Source organism: Ceratosolen solmsi, unplaced genomic scaffold, assembly GCF_000503995.2.
Source record: "Ceratosolen solmsi marchali unplaced genomic scaffold, CerSol_1.0 scaffold6, whole genome shotgun sequence".
NCBI classification, from domain to species: domain Eukaryota; kingdom Metazoa; phylum Arthropoda; class Insecta; order Hymenoptera; family Agaonidae; genus Ceratosolen; species Ceratosolen solmsi.
Genome location: NW_011948414.1, coordinates 835,447 through 851,086, shown reverse-complemented (window position 1 = coordinate 851,086; position 15,640 = coordinate 835,447). Strand labels below are relative to the sequence as shown.

Below are 15,640 nucleotides of genomic sequence, written 5' to 3'. Positions count from 1 at the left end.
ATATATGTATGCATGCATATGTGTATATATATATATATATATATAGATCTGTTAAAATTATAAATAAATTTTGGTATTTTGATATTTTTTAATCGGTACTAGATTACTTTTCAATATGCTCCAGTACTTTTAATAAATTAAATATACGATATTTGAATCAAGTTATAAAAGAAAGGAGTAACATTATTTTACAGAAAAACATTTACATTATTCTGTTTAATTTTTTGAAGTACGTTAATCTCATATGCCTCTAAAAAAGTAATAACGGGCTCAACTAAAAGATTAATAATATTATTATGATTATAATAGTATAATTATAATAATATTAAGAAATAAGTGTTCAGAAGAAAGATAGCGCAGTTGAAGATACAAATATTTATACTTTTTTTTTTTTACAAAATTCGAAAAATCGTTTGATTAGCCAAAGGGGAAGTTCGGTGGTTTAATGCTGTTCCACTGTTCCTTGGAATATATTGAATAGATTTTTATACGTATGAAAACCCCTTGTTCATCAGGTAGAAATTATAACTCAGCAACAATATGTAAAATTATAAATATTACTTTACGAGCAAAATAATTACTAATTATCGTGTAAGTTGTTTTGCAATAAATATAAGGTTAGTTAGTAGGCTAACTTCATATGAATATACAATTATTTATTATTCAAGCATAGACATAGCTTTTAAATATTTTCAAAATACTTTAATTATAGTAACAAAATAAAAAAGAAAAAATTTATATGACTGGTTAAATAATAATTTAAATGACAGGTTAAATAAAAGATTTTATTACAATAATAAAGACAGTATTTTAGGTTTAGGTTGTATTATATTTAAATATACAATATTGTTTATGATATTTATACACTAAATAATGTCTTAAAATTATTTAGAATATTCATTATATTTATGAATTTGGTTTTTTATTAATTGCAGGTATCATACTTTTTGAAAAATAGGTATTCTTAGAAGATGACTGCATATTATAATACAATGAAATCACCAATAGGTAAATAATTTAAAAATTCTAAATTAAGTATCAAGTTAAATTATCAAATAAAACAAAAGATATAGGATTGTGAAAAATTCAATAATTATATGACTTTCATAATCTAACATTTTATACATTATTTTTTTATCTAATTAATTTTTTGTTTGATATTTAATAATATTGAATTTTGTTTAAGTTATTTTAGAAAAACTTCCTATCAACCTTGAAAAAAGTTCTTATATAAAAGAAGAACTTATCATTTCCGATATATCAGATCATTCTGGTTTGTATTTCTAAAGATTTTGCATAATTTAATTTCAATTTCTTATTTTTAATTTTCTTTTTAATTTACAGAGAATGAATCGAAGCCAATAAGTAATAATAATTTAACGTTAAAAAATGTTAAACATAAATTAATTAATCAAACACAAGATTATAAGACTGCAAAAAATTGTTCAACTAGAGGTAATTTCCAATATATAACTTCATATCTTCTCTATTTACACATATCTATTGAAAGCTTACAAATTAAAAAAAAAATTTTCCTTACAAATTATAAATCATATAATATTTAAAAATACATAGAACAAATATATAGTATGATTAACTAAAAGAATAAAGAAAAACAATTTACTTTTATACAATATATCTTTTTAATTATAGATTCTTATAAATTAGGTTCAAATGAATTTTTATCAAATTCAAATGGATATTTAAATAATTTGAAATCACCAATAGGTAAGAATAGAGTTCATATGAAATATTCAACTTCATGTTTCAAATAATTTTTTATTGTTGTCAGTATAATGAGCTGTTGAATATTAATATTCTTATGTTTTATAGTTGTTTTGGAGAGGCTTTCTATTAAACTTAAACAGCGTTTATTACTTAAAGATGAAGCTAGATATTCTTATTCGTCCGAATATTCTGGTAAGTGTATGCTTAATAAAATTTTATTTCAATTATAATTAGTTTTATAATACGCTTTATATGTATATGTGCAACAGATATAGGAAAACCTATTTTAATAGTCAATAAAATAATAATTCAAATATTATTTAAAAAATATAATCATTATGTAGAAAAGTTATGTATATTTTAGAAAATACGAATTTACATATTTTTCTGCAAAAATATGTAAAAATTATAAGAATGAAAAATGAAACTAAGGAAGAGATAGATATTTACATGTATTTGGATTTGTTTTAAAAAAATGTTTGTGTATTTCATCAAATAAATATTTTATTTATTTTGCAGATTATAAAGAATCGAATGCTGATTATTATAAACCGTATGACAAATATTCTACTAATAAAGTAAAATTAGAAAATGAAAATAAAATGCCTGAACTGTTAAGCATAAAAAAATCTTCAGGTAATTAAAAAGAGTTAATTCGATTTAAGTAATTTTTTCTATCAATAGTATAAATTTATGCACATATATGGGTAATAAGAAAAATTCGTTTCAAAATGGCAAAGTAACTATGAAGTAATTTGTTCTAGATTTTATATTGTAGGTTATGATAATAATATTCACAATAAAAATAAAATCATTAAAAAATATCTATAATTAAAATAAAATTTTTAAAAAAACTACCTTATGTTTATCAACTTATATAAGTATGTACTTGATTTAATTAAAGCGATAATAATAATTAAAATTAAAAAAAAGTTGTATTATCTAAATTTTAGTGGATGGATGGATTTCTATTTTCCATGTTCATAATCACATATAACAGTGAAAAATAATACATCAATTAGTTTAAGTGAAACTAACGTAATAATAATTAAATAAATATATAAATAATTTTAGTAGCTAGAAAATAGAATTTTATTTTTACTTTATTCAAACTGATTGTAGTTTGATAAATATTTTCAAATTAGATATTTTATATTTTAAAATCTTATTTAGAATTTTTTTTTGCAGAGTTTTTTGAATATCAAGATAATTCTCAACAGCATCATATAACAGATATTGCTCTGTTATTTGATATTTCAAATAGTTCTGGTACATATAATTTTATGAAATAATCTTAACGTAATAAATTTTTTAATATATTAATATAGATGCTCTCATTTTTATATAATTTATATAGATGAAAATGTAGTAAATAAGACTAGAACTAATGCAATGACTATTGCAAACGAAAGTTTATTAGAATTCATTTCTGAAAATAAAACTAAAGATGCTATTGAGTTCAATAAAACATTGTTTGACTCAATAAGTCATAGAACATTGTACAATTTTAAAGGTAAACATAATTCGTTAATTGTCAAATTCATAAAAATTTTTGGAACATTAGTAGAGAAATTATTGTATAGTTTAACAAATTACTGTCATGCAGTTTAAGATAATTTTCATGCTGTCATTTAATGTATATTATTATCAATACAAGTTAATTTTTTTATAGGTTTAAAAATGAAATTATTTAAAGAAAAATGTATTACATGCAATAAAATACAACAGAGAATTGGCGACAAAATTTCAACTAGATGTAATACTTGTGAGGCAGCCGTATATTATGAATGTTTAATATGCAGAAGTCAATACAAGTATCCTGCTGGCATTTATACTCACATAAGTTTAAAGCATACAAACTCAGATACTTCAAAACCTGTCAAATGCGAAAGATGCGGTATAGAATTTAAAGCACAGCGTAATATGAAGGAACATTTAAGATATTGTAAGGTATTACCTTACATGAAGTGTGAATTTTGTTCTATGATGGCTAAACGCAAAAACTGCCTTCGAAAACACATATTAATAAAGCATAAAAATGATATTCAAGCAATGGATATTGAAAATTTGTTACAAAAAATTGTTGAAAATTCGCAGGAATTAAGAAGTAAAGAGCTTTACTCTTTTTACAGTAAAATTAATGATTATGTAAAGAATTTAAATATTATTACTATATTACAGGACAAGCAATAAGAAGGGCTGAAATTGTATATGGAGGTTGTACTTCATCTAGAGTAGAACCATTTCGTAAGTATCTTCATGATAAATAAATAATGGATAATCATTTCAGTTGCTTTATTAAATTCATAATTCCTAATGAGCTGCACGATTTTTTTTAGCTATTGCAAAGCACATCAAGCTCTTCTGCAAGAAATGCAATACTACATTCAAGAAACTGCTGGGTATGGATCAGCGAAGTTGTCGAATATGTGGAGCCCAACTGTTCATGCAGTGTGTCAAATGTGACAGCATTTATAAATTTCGTAGCAGTATTTCCATGCATCTAAAGAGCAAATGTGTTTTGAACGATAACTTGGTACTGCACTGCAACGATTGCAATTACATTACCTTCACCAAACAAAGACTTAAGCGACATATATACCGGAAGCACATGTTGATTAAACTAGAGAATTATTTAAAATGCAGAATATGCAGTAAGGGATTCAAATTCAAAGAAGATCTATTGAATCGCCAACTAAACTGCGAAAGCTTAAAGGAGCGTATCTGCAATATTTGTAGATTCAAAACTAATAGAAGAACGAATCTTAGCCTACACATGAAGAATAAACATACACCGACGAAATTGCTTGAGGAAAAGATGCACGTCGACGTGAACGTTAAAAGTATAAAAATATCATTTAAAATAACAATAGTTATAAAAGTATTTATCGAACATTTCTTTTGCGTAAACAGTAGTAGGTTCATAAAAGTAAGCTTTTATATATAGCCAAGCCAGTATATAGTAGACGTTGAAAAAATGTATTAATCATTGTTATATATATTTGAGATATTTATCTACAAATTTATTATAAATTTTGTTTATATACTTTGATAATGCTTTTCCATTATATGAGAGAAGCTTTTTTTTTTTTTTTTAAGTATTTATCAAAACTTAGTATATTTTTTAAGTAAATCTTTGTCAGAAAGCATGTTATCTAAAGTATTTGTGTATTTTTCATTAAAATTACAAAGCTGCAAAAGAAACATTCTAACTAAGTTTTATATTATCTCTAATAATTTATAATTTTAATTTATATATTTTCTTTAATTTAACAGTTGTGGCGGATTCGATTGCTACATATTGTTCGAAATGCAATTCATATAACAAGCCCATAGAAAAGATCACCAAATGTCTATACTGCAAGACTCCAGTTATTTATTGCTGCAAAAAATGTAATTTGCAGAAGCAGAAATATGTACGTATGCGTATTCACGTAATTCGGAAACATGGCGAAAAGATTTACGCGTGCACCAAAGGCTGTGGTATTTCCTTCTCTTATTTGTATGATTGCCGTCAGCACCAGAGATTCTGCGGCAAGAAACCACATCTCCATTGTGATCAATGTTCTTTTAAAACTAAGTACAAGCATACCTTACTTGCGCATAAGCGGCGTAATTGTACTGGTATCGTCTATACTCATGTACCTGAGAAAAAAGTTTTATGCTACTGTTACTACTGTGACAAACCTTTTGAAAGTAAAATCCAGAAGCTTCGTCATGTAAAATTATGTAGCAAAACCACATCTTTCTTATTTTGCGATCACTGCAGTTTCAGGACGGTTTTCAAACCTGTTTTGATAAATCACATCCAATCTAAGCACGGTGCCCGTCTATTCAGGGGTATTAATGCATTCCACTGTAAAAACTGCACCAAAGTCTTTAGAAACTATTTTGTCTATAGTAAACATATCGAAAATTGTCGTTTTCGGGAAAAGAAAACGTAGCTTTACTCGTCTTACTATCTTAATACGTTTACGTATTGTTCGGAATGTATCATCAATTTCCATGATGATATAAAACAAAACAAAAAAAAACAAAAAAAGAAAAGAAAGCATTCTTGCGATGTATTTGAAAGAAAAAAAAAACACGATTAAAAGTTTTATATTTTAATTGAATCTAAAATATTAAAAAATACCTCTTGACTGCCATTGTTCAGCTACATTATTATTGTCACACTTTAATGATACTTTTAATAGTTTTTTTTTTAACGATTTTAAAGCAAATTCTACATTCAAATTGATTGATAATAGTGTGTTTTAATATCTTTTATATGCTTTTAAATTCCAATAATTATTTTAATGAATATGTATACACATATACGAATTACAATTGAATTTCCATTTTAATTTTAATGTATGTAAGATAAAATACATAATTTATTTATTAGTACTATTTTTATTTAGCTTAAATTTAGTGTTGCTAGTACAATAATTTTAAACTTTACGTTAACATATTTTATTCATTAACGTAAAAAAACAAAAGTGGCCAAGTTATCTATGCATTTAATTTTTATTTCATATTTTAAATCTTAATATAAACGATTAAATAAAAGTCTGAAGACATAGCACTTAAAAGTTAATAGATAAAGGGCAAATGCTTTATGTTAATAATAATCTGAAAGATAAGCATTTACTAAAATTTGCCATTAGTTAAGTCGTTCGAAATTAGATTAGATCTCAAACGAAGAGATACAATAATCTATATAAACTTTTTATTGATTAACAGTATAATATGCAAATGAAAATTATACAGAACTGACTAAGTGATTTATTTGAATCTAACGATTGCGCTTGAATGAATTAAGCTTCACGAAACAAATTCAATATTGATATAATTTTTAATTATACAATTTAATTAAATTATATTATATAATAATTTATTTAAAAGAATATTTTATGCAAAGTTTTTATAAAAATATTTCTATATACGAAAATATAGTACTTTTAATTCATACAACTATCTTATATTTTTGTTTATTATGTTTATACTATAATTTTGCTCTTACTTCTTTTTTGTACATCATTATTGGAAGAATGTAACTTTTCATATTAATACTTTGAAAATAACATTCATAGTTGCTAATATGACATTGTATTTGTATAATATAAATTTATTTTTCTATATAAAAATCGATAAAATTGCAAAGGTATTTATACATCAGTACATCAGTACGATCATTATTAATAACATTATATTAAACAATCTTTACATTACGACTATCTAAAATAAATTTGCTATAAAACCAAAGACGGGACAATTTAATTTAATTCGGGACAGAAGTTTATATTTGTAAGAGTAAAGCAAATTTGATCATTTTCTAATAATTACATATATTTACCTATTTATAATCACAATAGTTTTACAATTATTTTTATAATTTTTTTTTTTTTTTTTCTTTAATAAATTATTTAAGTTTTTTTATGTGAGAGCATAAATGTAAAATTTATCAATAGTGATTAAAAAATATATACTTATTTATTGTTTTATAAGACAAAATTATGCATTGAATTTTAAAGAAGTAATATTTTTTTAACTTATAAGTACTTCGTTGAAATGTAAGTTGTTAATATATTTATAAGACTTAAAAGCAATTACGTATGTAAAATAGTATAACTACAAAGAATTAATATTGGTTAAAATTTATAAAAAAAAAAAGTGGTTTAATAATTAATAGTAAAACAAAATTCTAGTGTCATTAAATTAATGCTGGAAAAGAAAATTTTTAAAAGTTGAAATTTAATTTTCAACATATCCGATTATTTAATGCAAAAAATACTTGTTAATAAAATTTTATTTTTTTCACAAACTAGTCTTTAGTAGATAATATCTACATAATTATTAATAATATACAAATTTACTATTACTTAATTATATAACGATAATTATTATAATGTACCGAGTTATTTATGTTTAAAAATTATTATAACTTTTAATTTAAAATTAAAAATTTTTAATATCCGTCTTCCAAAAAAATTGAGTTAGAATTTTTTTATCTTTACACAAATAAATGTTTATTTGCATATTAATAGTATGCTACATGATTTTTATATAGATTCATATAGGTCACACACGCACACGCACGCGCGCGCGCGCACACACACACACACACACACACACACACACATATATATATATATATATATATATATAAATATACTAAGTATATTTTAATCGAGAATAATAATTGTAGTTTATAGTCCAATACTAGATGAATATTTACGGATAAATAGATATTCTCCGATCGTTCCTTTATTAAATTAGTAACTATATAGTACAATATTAATGTATAAGAAATTTAAAAATAATAATAAAATATTTTTATATACCTAAGGATAAATCACTAAAATTTCCATACAATTTTATTAGACGCCTGTATAATACATAAATAAACTCATGTATAAATACGTAATAATAGGATATATACTTTGGACATTTTAGTGTACATGATTTTGTAAAAGATATAATTTTAAAGAAATCAGTTTATTGATATAATGATAAAAATCAGTGTACACAAATTTCGTTAACAAGTAGGAGGATTCAATGATAAGATACAAATAAAAATTTTTAAATATGTATTTAAATTTTTATTTATTTTTATTTATTGTTTTAAAGCTCATATCGCGGATTATAAAAACCTAGTTTTCTACAGAATTTAATTTCGAATTTAATTTTAATATAATTAAAATAGTACAAATAAAACATTAAAGTCTTACATTTAAATCGTTGAGTACTTTTAAGCGATGAGCTTATAATAGGGTAGAGGATTTGTATCTTGGAATTTTATTTCATTATTTACTTAAAAATAAATTGTCAATGGCCATATTATCATATATTTATTTATTTCTCACTTATTAATTGAATTAATAACTTTTTTTTTTTTTAACACATTTTAATTTCTAAAAATTTTGTTCGTTTTTGCATTTTATAAAGAATTTTCACAAGTGACATCAAAGCAACTTTTTATTCCTAAGATCTATAAAAAAATATTAAAACTGAAGTTTTGATGATAATTAATAAACTACATTATTTATAATCTTTAATAAATATTTCAATGAAATTTTTAATTGTGAAATAAATCTACGTTGTATTAATTTTTATAGTTAGCACTTTATCTTTTAGTTTAACCAGTGACATCATTTCTGAAATAGTTGCACATCCATTTTGTTCAAAAAATTTCATAGCAACATTTAAGCCATTTATAGCCTCATTGGCCGATAAAATTTTATTTTCCTCGCACAGATTTTCTGCATCTGCAAATATTAAAATTACGAATTACGAATAAAGGAGAAATAAACGTGATAAAATGAAATTTTCAAAATTAGTCAATGCAATTCGTCAATTACATCTATTAAAAATATTTCTAAATAACACTTTTAAGCGATTAATAAGTTTGTATAATTAATTATTTTTACAATGAGAAAAGAAGTTAGTATTGGCAATCTTTTACACAATTATATTCGTTATCTTTGCACTTATAAATATTAATTATTCTTTACTTCAGGGGTTCTAATTGTCTTATTAGTGTAGCATAATAAATAACTAAACAATTTATTAATCGCATAGATTTTGAAAAAATATTTTGCATATCATACAATTTAGACTGTTTATATACAAAAGTAAGTAAATAAATAAAAAAAAAAAAATATATAGTTAGATAAATAATTTTTTTGTAACGAGGCACGAGAACTTCCTATATATTTATAAAGTGAGAATTTATAAAATTAAATGAAATTTTAAGTAACAGTAACATTCCATTACGTGAATATGGAAAAAAAAAATAAATAAATTGAGTAAAATATTAAATAAAGCTTTTGTACTAAAAGTACACCAATACAATTAAAAGAGAATATATTATTTGTTTACCATCGATTAAATCTTCATTTGAATCTTTAACGATTTCTATTATATGGTTATCAATCGATAACCTAGCTGATTCATTGTTTTCCGCAATCCACTTAGCCACTTCATCTTCACTTATGTTCCTGTATTCGCGTATACCCCTTAAGGTCTCAAAAATGGTAAAAACATTGACTTCTTGAAAATCGTTAGACTGCTTATTATCTTCTTCGGTGTTGGTTAAAAACTTTTCCCAACACTTTACAATAGTTAATAGTCTAACTTCGTCCCACGAATTACTAATCCAATAAATAAAATCACGTAGATTTATTCTTTGCAAATGATCGGACATACTTTCACCATCATTCTGAGCACTAATAATCGATCTCAACAGCTTATATTCGTAATTTAATTTAATGCTTTCTAAGATCTCATTATCGAACGGTCCTACAATTAAGCTCAAATTGTGCAATATAAGATGTATTTGTAATTCACTAGTTGGTCGATTTTGAAATGCATCGGATGGTACATTTTCGGCAATTAAAATTGTTTTTAACGGGAGATTACGATCTTTCAAAAAATTGGCAACTCGTGGTGCGAATTCGTTATCAAACCACTCATTCATGATATGAGTGTCCACCCAAAGAGTCGTTTGATGAGAATAAAAAATAGGAAGGCTATTTTGTAAGTTTACGAGTGATGTTGATTTTATCGATTTGCCGAGCACAACGAGCGGCAATTTGAAACTTCCATCCGCATTAGTGCACGACATAATTGTTATTCGGTCGCCGGGGAATCTTCTATTTGGCAATGATTTATAATTCAATGCCGTTTTATCGCACTTGAATATCTGACATCGTAATAAAGACTCATCCTCAACTGCTTTTCTCAATGTCATCATCAATTGGTTGACCGCGCTATCTTCAATCGGTTTCTTCTCCTCCTTGAACGTAAAATCGGGCAAACCATACTTCTTCTTCCAATTGCTAAACCAATCATTACTTGCGGCGAAATTTTCCTTTCCACTTAGCAGATTATTTAGTTCTAAAGCTTTTTCTAAGAAAATCATAATAATTTTATTCAACAAATGAACTTTCACTTCTTTTACAGGCAGTATGGGTATGCAGGTGTACAGGTAGTAAGTAATGAGTCGTGTTATTGGAAAAATTTATTATCTTAATAAAGCAACGTCAATATTAAATAGAAATAGATGGGGATATTTATCTATTCGTTTGCAAACATTAGGATAAACAAAAAGTTCAGTTCACCGACTGGAGGTAATTAAGAAGTGTATATAATTTCTAAATAGTCCTATAATAAGTACACGTATACTAGTCTTTAAAATACTATTTGTTATTTTTTAACTTTCATGTAAATGCAAATTAAACATACGAAAGATTAAATACATTAATTACACTAAATCTATTTGCAAATTCATAAATACATTGATGATATAAACTCTTTTGTCTCTCTGACATTCGAGGATCTCGAAAATCCTCAAACAAGATCAAAGACCAAACGTGTCATAAAATCGTTTTAAAAAATAATTTTAGTTAATTTAAAAACCAGTTGAGGAGTTAAGGAGTACAAACGTTTTTATGCGCAGCGGCATATATTAGTTATAAAGAAAGCACTGAGCACAGTTTGCAAAAGTTGCCTACCTCTGAGCATGAGACCGGATAATTGCACGTTCTGTTGCTTACAGCGGTTATACCAGGCGATGAGCGCCTCGCCTACGTAAGGATTATCTTCGTTCCTGAGCTTCTTACGGCTCGAATTTTCATCATGCAGGGCATCGCGTATCTTTTGCTCGTCGTGCACCCAACGTCGTAATGTGCTCTCACCGATCCCGTACTCTTTTCGTACCTCGGCCTTTGACCGTCCGAACCTCACGTCGTCCAGCACTCGCACTTTCTCTTGCAAGGAAAAATTCTTTACGCGTCTCTTGGCTGCGGGCAGAAAGTGAGATACGAGCTGCGCTGTTAGGGACGATACGGCTTGACTATTACGAAACTAACCAGGATTATCGGCGACATTATCCAGTTGCGGGAATGTAAATTCGTTCTTAAGATAGACTTTATGGGTAGCATTCATATCAATTTCTATAATGTTTACAGTACTTTGAAACACCATGGCTTGTTAGGGGTGGGGGGGGGGGTGGGGGGGGGGGCAAAAGGTATTTATAAAAATTTTGATAGTTACCAGAATTTATGTAAATTGTCTCTGGCTCATTCTTTTCGCAAATGTTGTTGGAGCAGAACAGCTCGCTATTATCTGTAATTTCATGATGCTCATATAATGATTGATTGATAATATTGGCAAATTATTAATTGCACTTTATGAAGATTTACGAACCAGAATAAGCTGACATGATGATTATTTCGTTTTTAATTGACGATCAATATTTAAGTAAATGATTTTCTGGAACAGGTACCAATTAATGTGGAAACATAATTTTACTAATCTATTCACATAATAATTCCATTACTTTTTTTTTTTCTTTTTTTTTTTTTTTTCTAACCATTCGGCACTATTTTTTGCTCTATTTATAATAGAATCGATACGTAATTATAATTACATTTATTGCTATTCTTACTCTCTCTCTCTCTCTCTCTCTCTCTCTCTCTCTCTCTCCCTAATTGTTAATATTTTTTAATTAAATAAAATTTAAGGCATTGTGTATGTGATATATGTTTGTACATATATAAGTTGTTTGATTTTCACCCGAAAATTTTTAATTCACAATTTTTTTTATAAAATTTATTTATTTTTTTTTACTGATAATACTATATTACATAAAAATATATATCCAATTAGTAACGATTAATAGTTTTGAGCATGTTGCAAAGATTATAAAATAATATGGCAATAGTACTACTCCCTCAATTTTCCGGAAATAATCATTAAAAATGCAATAGTATTAAAGCATTTTTTTTTTATAAAAATAGTTGGAAAATCCGTATTGCTAATAATAATTTTATTATTCAAAATCTATTGTGATTATACTTTAAATGAATTTACCCTGTAACTTTTATCTTACTTTTATAATATTTTTAATATTATACATTTACATTTAAAATAATATTCAACAATTGATATATTATTTCTTAACAATCATAACCACGTAGTATCAATTTTATTTTGCTTCTCTTATTGATGAGAAAATAAAGTATTTCGGTAATTAGATCTATGAACGAAATTATTGCAATGTTATATTATAAATTTACATTGATTAATAATTGATTAGCCGAGAAAATTTAATTTTTTCAATTATATGAATTTATCATATTTATAATAAATACGATTAAAACGTATCATTTCATTATATATTTTATTTATAATTAACATAAAAACAATAATTTTATTAAACAATGAATATAAATAATACAAATATAAATTGCACTTTCGACATTATATGTTCAATATATTTATTCATTATTTATATACTTAAATTTAAATATTAATCATAACTTTGATTAAAATTTTTATTTAGAAATTACTTCAAATTGTTTAAATAATTAATTATAAACATTTCATGTATTAGATATAAAAATATATAATGAGAGTATATTTTAAATAAAATAACTATACACATATGTAAAACTAGATTTAGCTCAAAATATATTTTATCATTTATATTTGTAAGAGTTTTAAATATCAATAGAATATATCTTGTAATATTAATTTTTATTTAAAATTTATCTAATAATAATGTTTTGTTTATCCACACCTCTTATGTATTATATCTACTATTACAATTATTATTTTATATTAGAATAATAAGACAGCATAGGTAACAGTCATTGATGTTTAGTATGTCATAATAATTGAAACCTTATGTTAAAAAATATTTTGCAAATATAAGAAAGTTTGTTTTTATATTCTAATTTTCAATATTGTCTATATATATATATATATATATATATATATATATATGCCTGTCTGTTTGTTAGTATGTGTGTAGAGTTATAAAAACAAAATTCCAAAATACAAATAAAGTAAAAAATATTAACCCTTTTTTATCAGAATGAAATATAAATATTTTGATTTTAATTTTTTAATTTTTAAATATAATAAACCTATGAATTATATAATGTTAAATATGGGGTTTTTAAATACAACAGTCAAAAATATATGGTTGATCAAGAATTCTTTTACACACTTTTAAAATAAATTTAAACTGATTTCTATAATTGTGTTTCAAAACATAAATATTATACATAAATACATAATGTACTACAATATATACAATTTTTATTACAATGTCATTATAATAATGTATTTACAAAATCATATAAATAATAAATTTTAAAGTAAAACTTACTTGAATAGACAGATATAAGTAGCATAATACAGATGTTTATAAAGTGTTGCAATGCATTAATTTATGATAGTTACAATAAAAACATTTTAATTTATCATTTAGAAAAAAAACTTATTCATAAATGGCTCCAGAACAAAAAAAGATATCTGAACACCTGCATTTTAGTAGTAAATAACCTATAAATTAATTTGTTATAATGCAACCATTATTAAACATAGTATAAGGTGGTCGACTAAAATAAGCGTTAATTAAATTCTCTATATATATTTAAGAATATTCATTTTCTAGTAAAATAATCAAAAATATATAAAAATGAATTGAAAAATTATAAATTAAATGGTTTCTATATAAAACGTGACACTTACTAGCCCTTTTTACAATAAATAAATTGTTAAATTCTTTAATTATTTATTGATTACATTTGAATTATAAAACACTGCTTATAATATTTTTTACATTCTTGTATTTGACTATATCACAGAATAAACAGTAATTGAATAACATAATACGGCAAAATTACAAATTCATTGTATCGTTACACATTCAAAGCACATTTATGCATATATATATATATATATATATATATGCACGCGCGCGCGTATGCTTTACACATTGAAGCGTGCGTGCATGGCCGGTGTAAAGAAGTAAACAAACGCAAAACGCAATAGTACAACGTACATCATAGTGAAATTGGTATATATGGAAAGGAAATCATCGACATATATATATCTTTATTTGAAAACTTAATGTAATATTAATATTAATGCTATATTATTATATCTTACGTAACTATTTACTTAAGAAATGAAAGTGAAAAAATGGTAATGTAAATAATGAGTTATATGATATTTTTCTACTAATTAATGAATAATATTCAATTTCATAAAAATTGATATTTATACATTTATAATTGAATTTAAAATAATTTGTATGTATAAATACATATATTCAATACTAAATTTATTTATATATTTGTAAATTTTCATACATTAAATTGAATGAAAAGAAATTTCAAATTAATTTGCAATTTAATTATAAGAAATTTTTATATTTTTTTACCTGCAAAAATGATTTTTTTAGTAATAATTTTTATGTCATTTTTATCATTAATTTTTATTATTATTTGATTCTTTTGGAATAGTATAGTTTATGGTGTAACGTATGTTTGTTCTTATATTCTGTATTTGCGAATGTAAATGATTGAAAAGAGATTATTAATAAATAATAAAATTGTAATTAAAGACTTTCTTATAATGAAATTTATATTCTTTTTATATACTAGAAATTTCATACCATTTCTAAATCTTTATATAAGAATATAATCTATATAAAAAATTATTTTTACTACCCTTACCAACTATTGTTTATTTATATTGCCATAATAATTTATTTATCGTAAAATTTATTAAATTATATTTTTATAATAAAATTCTAGTTTAAAAATTCACCTGATGTCGTATTTATATAATTATCTAGAAATTTATTAAACTGTTAAAGCACTGTCGAGGGCTTGTATAATTATTCCTTTATAAATCAATGTTTAATTCATATAGATTAAATATAATTTTTTTTTCATTGTATGTAATATTCCTTTCTTAGTAGTAAATTCTGTAGTATATTATATATAATTATAAAAAAAAAAAAATGCATTATTAAATGGCTCATATAATTCATATCATTAATTATAATCATATTTTTATTGATGCTAACATAAATAATTAAAGAGCAATAATAATTTTAAATATCGCATAT

General features: G+C 24.0%; 2 protein-coding genes across 2 annotated transcripts; one reads left to right on the top strand and one right to left on the bottom strand.

The window, feature by feature from the left end:
• Positions 1–3,120: 3,120 nt before the first annotated feature.
• LOC105368343 (zinc finger protein 43-like) lies at positions 3,121–5,747 on the top strand. Its single transcript, XM_011507345.1, has 5 exons — positions 3,121–3,241; positions 3,401–3,835; positions 3,910–3,975; positions 4,068–4,571; positions 5,005–5,747. The coding sequence occupies exons 1-5, from the start codon at positions 3,121–3,123 to the stop codon at positions 5,670–5,672; spliced, it is 1,794 nt and encodes a 597-aa protein (XP_011505647.1). The 3' UTR covers positions 5,673–5,747.
• Positions 5,748–8,805: 3,058 nt separating this feature from the next.
• On the bottom strand, positions 8,806–14,035 carry LOC105368342 (tigger transposable element-derived protein 2). The gene is made up of 7 exons (XM_011507344.1): positions 13,889–14,035; positions 11,920–11,985; positions 11,767–11,838; positions 11,583–11,666; positions 11,226–11,513; positions 9,592–10,620; positions 8,806–8,978 (listed from the first exon to the last, which is right to left on the bottom strand). The coding sequence occupies exons 2-7, from the start codon at positions 11,933–11,935 to the stop codon at positions 8,806–8,808; spliced, it is 1,662 nt and encodes a 553-aa protein (XP_011505646.1). The 5' UTR covers positions 11,936–11,985; positions 13,889–14,035.
• Positions 14,036–15,640: the final 1,605 nt, after the last annotated feature.

What these genes read in the sequence shown, in the direction of transcription:
- LOC105368342 (XM_011507344.1), bottom strand. An exon ending in TAATGTCGCCGATAATCCTG is followed by an intron (nt 11,514 to 11,582) that starts GTTAGTTTCGTA and finishes TTCTGCCCGCAG; the next exon opens with CCAAGAGACGCGTAAAGAAT. An exon ending in AAATGAAGATTTAATCGATG is followed by an intron (nt 8,979 to 9,591) that starts GTAAACAAATAA and finishes TAATATTTGCAG; the next exon opens with ATGCAGAAAATCTGTGCGAG.
- LOC105368343 (XM_011507345.1), top strand. Translation starts at nt 3,121, where the DNA reads ATGACTATTGCAAACGAAAGTTTATTAGAATTCATTTCTGAAAATAAA. An exon ending in ATCTAGAGTAGAACCATTTC is followed by an intron (nt 3,976 to 4,067) that starts GTAAGTATCTTC and finishes GATTTTTTTTAG; the next exon opens with CTATTGCAAAGCACATCAAG. An exon ending in CGTCGACGTGAACGTTAAAA is followed by an intron (nt 4,572 to 5,004) that starts GTATAAAAATAT and finishes TTAATTTAACAG; the next exon opens with TTGTGGCGGATTCGATTGCT.